Below are 5,298 nucleotides of genomic sequence, written 5' to 3' on the forward strand. Positions count from 1 at the left end.
GGCAGCGACCTGGCGTGCAGAAGAAGCCTAAGGGCGAGCTGGTGCCCGTCTGCGGTCCGTCAGCTCGAAGAGCCCCGTCATGTTCGTGCGTTTCATTGCTCGGGCAGCCCCGGGGAGAAGCGTGCTGGGGGTTTAACAGTCAGTGTTGGGCAGCTCAGATTTGGGGTGGGTGGGTGTTATTTAATGATAAAATAGTGTGGTGTGAAGCCAAAACCTCCTTTTTTTCCCCTTCTGGTAAGTGCTCCTGGGGTTTGCTCGCTAGCAGCAGCATTACTGTGCACCACCCTGGAGGAGTTCAGGCTCATACCATCCTCACACTGTTCCTGTAGCTCAGGTATTTTCAGTGATGAGGTTTGTTGGAGCCTAACACAACGAGGTTTCATGGTATTTATTATATCCCCAAATTCAAATCAAGAGCTTGTTGAGAGTCAACAGGTCAGTCACTGCTGCTCCTTGATTAAAGGAGTAAAGGAGGGAAGAGGGGGTAGCCTTAACACCTCATGTTATACTGAGCAGCTTTTGGGTCAAGTATGCACAGAGAAAAAAATACTCATCTGCCTCCCTGCCATGTCTTAAGGAGTGTCAGCATCTGGTTTATAGTTATCAGATGGCAGTTGATGGGGGAGCAGAGAGGGGAGGGGACCAGTGGCAGACTTAGCAGGGTAACAATCCTTCTCTGCCAAGCTGCAGCTGATGCCAGACATCTATAAGCTGGTTTCAACAGATCCAAGAAGAGTCTCAGCTGATGTTGGTTATTTAAAGTTTTATTTGCCTCTAATTTATTCTCATAAAAACACTCTAGTCTATCTAGTATTCAGGCAGTACAGACTGCTGCTATTATCAAGAGTGATAGTAGAGAAGCAGTACAAACCAATCATCTACTTTAGCATGGAACCAAGCAGAGGTGGAACTAAAACCACCCGCGCTTGTAAAAACTGATTATCCTACTTTCTTAGGCTTTATAGTTAAAATACAATCCTCGGTAAATGGTTATAGTCACCCAATAAATAAAACCTAACATGGTAAAATGGGAACAGCTGAATGCGCAAGAGTCAAAGTAAAAATATGTAGATAGGTATTTTGCTAATTAGAGCAATCACCCGATAACTGCAGCTATGTTGTAATTGTCTCTTCTGGGCATGAGTTTTCCCTCTTCTTTTCCGGTTAAAGTTCATCACTTTCGTACAGTCCAGACTGCTCAGCCAAACGCTGAAACTCTCCTTCCGGAGAGAACGCTTGTTTCACATCCAGGCCTCTCCCATTAAGTGCCAAATACTTGCTAAAAGTTGGTCGAACCCGTAACTGCTTTGGGGCTGGAACTGGCTTGTGTGCATGTGCTGGAAGAGAGAAAAAAAACCTCTTTAGTGTCTTCTCAGACTCTGGAAAGACCCATGGCAGAGCAACCCAATTACTTCTTATCTGCAGCACAAACCAGCAAACACCCTTAGGAAGAATTTAGCAGACAAGCCCGGACAGCACAGATTTATATTCACCCTTCTTCTGGGCACCAGTCAAACTGTCGTCTTTAAACAGTGCGGAGAGAAGTTGTAGACAGCATGCAAAGGACACATTGCAATGTCTTGGCACTAAACAAAAGGGTTTTTCCTGGGCTAGTTATTTTTGCCTAGTTCAGTCTCCTCCAAGAAATCTTCCCAGCAGCCTAAGCTTCATGAGGTTGATCTGGAGGGTCTGATCTGGACACAAGAGCCAGTGGCAGTTTCAGATGTAGTTGTGGCACTGTGGTGTGGTACTTACTTGCAACCTCCAGCCTGGCATGGCATGTGGCCACACCAGCTCCGTTGACAGCAGATACCGTGTACCAGCCAGCATCTTTCTTGTTCGCATTATGAATCAGGAGGCAAATCCTTCCAGTGTTGTCATGTAGCAAGCTGAAAAATGAAGGTGTTTATGTGTGAGTGCTTGGAGGGTGGGAGAAGACATCGAAATGAGAGTCAGTTTATACACGCTAAGGAGCTAAGAAAGCCCTAGAGCAGTTCTTGCAGGGCACTGCAAGCTATGTAGACATAAACACCGCGTTTGTGTTAGGAGCCGCCAGTGATTCACATCATGGTAATGCTTAGGTGGCATCAAGGCCCTTCTGTAGCCTCACAGCCTCAGTGGATGATGGAAATGCATCCCAATTTCAGTCCTAACGCCATGCTTCTCCATGGACCTTCTAACTGCTACTGGAGTCTCCCAGAGTGGATCTGGTCCTGGTTTTCTCTGAGCCCTCAGAAGAAGCACTGTGCCTGTCCAGCACAGGGGCTGGTTCCCCATGGGTCATAAGCAAGGGGCAGAACTTGCTGCATTTAGAACCCAGCCAATGCAAATTTGACTTAACGAGTACTGCTCATCAGTCAGATACCTTATTCGGTCTGTATTATATTGTACCATTTCGTTGTTTCTTTTCCAGTAAATCCGAGGTGTTGGGATAGCAGAGATCTGGCATTCTAGCCTGGCTGTATCGCCTTCAAAAACCTTTTTGCTTTGTGGCTTGAAGATGAAAGTTGGAGGCATGTGATGTTCTTTTGCTAAATTGAAGAGGGAAGATAAGGAGGAGTTACTGTAAGTATTGAACCTGAATATCAGGCATTGCTTTCAAGAATTCAGAATGCTAAACTCAGGAGGGCACATGTTCCTTACTGCAACTCAGCCTACAGGCAATTCCCATGAGCGTAAGGGCATAGTAGACACCATCCGCTTTAGGATGAGATCCAATCAGCATGTGTTATCAGTCCTGGGAGATTAATAGCTCCCCAATTCTGGACACCCCGCTGCATCTAAGTATCTCGCTAGAAGTGCTTTGAAGAAACGGCATCCAAGATTAATGTATTAAAATAGTTTTGGAAAAGGTAAGGTGTTACCTTTTGAGCCTGAATATCTGGAGATCTACTTCTGCTTCTTAATTGTTTTATGTCCCAAACACCCAGAGGAAGGCATTAGATTACTGAGATTTTCCATGGGTGACCAGGTAATCATCAGTGCTCTCAGTCTTACCAATTACTTCCACTTTTACTGCGAAAGACGCTTCTCCTGCGCGGTTGACAGCCACACATTCATATGTCCCTGCGTCAGATGATTTGACTGCTTCAAAAATAAACGAGTGGAATCCCTTTTCTGACACTATCATTTTATGGAACTGATCTTGATGAACCATCCTTCCATTCTGATACCACATCACATCTGGAGTCGGCAGCCCGCTAACCTGTGAGGGAGGGGAAAGCAGTGAAGAGTTAAATAGCTTTAAGATAATGAAAGCTCTTCAATGCCATAGGGAATTTGATGCTGAGAGATGACCAAATCGTGATTCTACTGCAAAATTTTACATTCTTGCCTAGTTTTGAATATTATCATGGTGCTGCACAGAGAGAACTGCTCATAAAGTGCCGTGGAAAGATGAGCTTTAGCTACAAGACAGTAGATGCTGTTCCTGCAACCCCCTGTTGTACCCATCTTGTAGTTTTGATTAGACAAAGATACTCATCGTGGGTTCATAGAGGGGGGAACTCACCCTCTTAACCCCGCAGCTAGCACTGTCAGCAGTGCTGACATCCATACGGTTTTGATCATGTAAGTAAACTGCCCTGCAAGTGTGCTCCGGGCTGTCCACGACCTTCGGTAGTTAAGCAATTTGCAGCAACACGGCTAAGTTTCCGGCCACGCTGGCATTTGTTGGTTTGCAGTTAGGGCATTTCCTTGCCAGAGAGTCTGCTCCAGAAAGGGCGCATTACCTCAGAGAAGACTCAGAGGCAGGCTAGTCCGAAACAGGCCCTGCTGGACATGTGTCCAGCACATGTCCACTGAAGTCAGTGGAGTCCCAGTGCGTAGCACAAGATTTCCTCCCCACATGCCTTCTTCCAGCAGGCCCTTAATATCCCCTCTTCCCAGTGAGGCCTGGAGGGTGTCCTGTGGTGGTCCGGATTTATCACTATTTAGCTTTAACCGTATTCTTATGCAGCTAATTTCATTTATGTTTCCGAAGGGAAAAATGCTGAAACATTTAGCTCTCTCCTATTTCTCGGTTTACATTGTCTGGAGACAGCCTGCACCATCTGCCATTAGTGCTCTGGCTTATTAAAGTGCCAAGGCACTGCAGCTCAGAGACCCCTCTTCATGCCACACGCCCCACAGAGCCAATGGAACTGGAAGTGAAAGGCTGATATTACTTTGAAGTCGAGCCTGCAGAATCGCCCCTCCTCAATAATTACGTCTTCAGGCACTTGTGTAAAACGTGGCTGAAAAAACTTTTCCTGGATTGACTCATGCCCACGTTCGTCTCCTCTTGAGCACGGTCTGCTCCTAAAAAGCAGACAGAAACAGTTAACTGTGTAAAACTTAGCGCAGGACAAATGACATTGAAGCACTGATTGCAGGTGGAGTCCCTCAACACATTTAGGAACCCAGCACTCCCCTTCTGCCTTGGTTTTCAGTGGTAAGGCTTGAGTTTTGATCAACCACTTGTCTTGCTCAAGCTGTTCAGTTCGGCAGAAGCATAACTATAAAAAACTAAATATATAAAAAAATTCACGAGAGCAATGCAGGCTGCGTTTCATCACACTATGATTTATCATGTACATCATCGGATCTTGCTTTGACTAGAGATTAATCTTCTACAACACGGGGCATATTTGCCCGAGGTACATGGATAGAGTCTTTAAACCTCCAGTGTTATGCTTAGAATTGACTGGATTAAGATCATGGACATCACCACCCTTCCACGAATGGCAGCGTTTTAGCTGAAAGGAGGTGGTTGCATTTAGTAATTACTATCACTTTTAGAAGAAGTGCTGAGTAGTGAAGTACAGCTAACGCTGTCTAGAAACACGAGCCATAACATCTTGAAGAGCAGCACGGCACAAGTTTATGCATTACCTCACATGTGTGGTAGGAACCTGCAGCCTGACGTTTTCTGCGTTCTGGTGCTTGGAAAGAGGAAGAGGAGAGGTGGGTTAACTTAAAGTTTTATCTATAAACTGAATAAGAAGCCCTTTTAACTTCACATACTGACTGCTCCTGAAAAGCAAACTGAACGCTTTGGAAGTCTTTGGGAGCAGAGGGCAAGAAACTCATATCAGGGGCTACTACACCCTGTTTTCACCTTGGGTTTTGCCATGACAGTAACAAGTACTATTCGCAGAGCTGCACAGCTTCTCATCGCCCTGCACAGGTGATAGGTGCAGCAGTTTTGTTTGGCACACAAAGCTTTTGGCCAGCCAATAACCTTTGTTACAGAGGAGTAGGACTAATGGCAGTATCTAAAATGAGAGCGAAGTACAGAGTGTCCTTCAGTACAGCAGG

At 45.6% G+C, this 5,298-nt stretch overlaps 1 protein-coding gene across 1 annotated transcript in view; it reads right to left on the reverse strand.

Moving 5' to 3' along the window:
- Nucleotides 1–1,035: 1,035 nt before the first annotated feature.
- The window catches only part of MYOT (myotilin), a 12,884-nt gene continuing 8,621 nt past the window's right edge, over nucleotides 1,036–5,298 (reverse strand). Inside the window, exons 5-10 of the mRNA XM_010132643.1 lie at nucleotides 4,873–4,922; nucleotides 4,167–4,299; nucleotides 2,998–3,205; nucleotides 2,366–2,531; nucleotides 1,756–1,889; nucleotides 1,036–1,337 (exon numbers count right to left, since the gene is read on the reverse strand). Coding sequence (XP_010130945.1) covers nucleotides 1,165–1,337; nucleotides 1,756–1,889; nucleotides 2,366–2,531; nucleotides 2,998–3,205; nucleotides 4,167–4,299; nucleotides 4,873–4,922 — 864 coding nt within the window. The 3' untranslated portion in view covers nucleotides 1,036–1,164. The remainder of the gene's footprint in view (nucleotides 1,338–1,755; nucleotides 1,890–2,365; nucleotides 2,532–2,997; nucleotides 3,206–4,166; nucleotides 4,300–4,872; nucleotides 4,923–5,298) is intronic.

This window comes from Buceros rhinoceros, unplaced genomic scaffold (assembly GCF_000710305.1).
Source record: "Buceros rhinoceros silvestris isolate BGI_N320 unplaced genomic scaffold, ASM71030v1 scaffold35743, whole genome shotgun sequence".
In the NCBI taxonomy this organism is placed as follows: Eukaryota; Metazoa; Chordata; class Aves; order Bucerotiformes; family Bucerotidae; genus Buceros; species Buceros rhinoceros.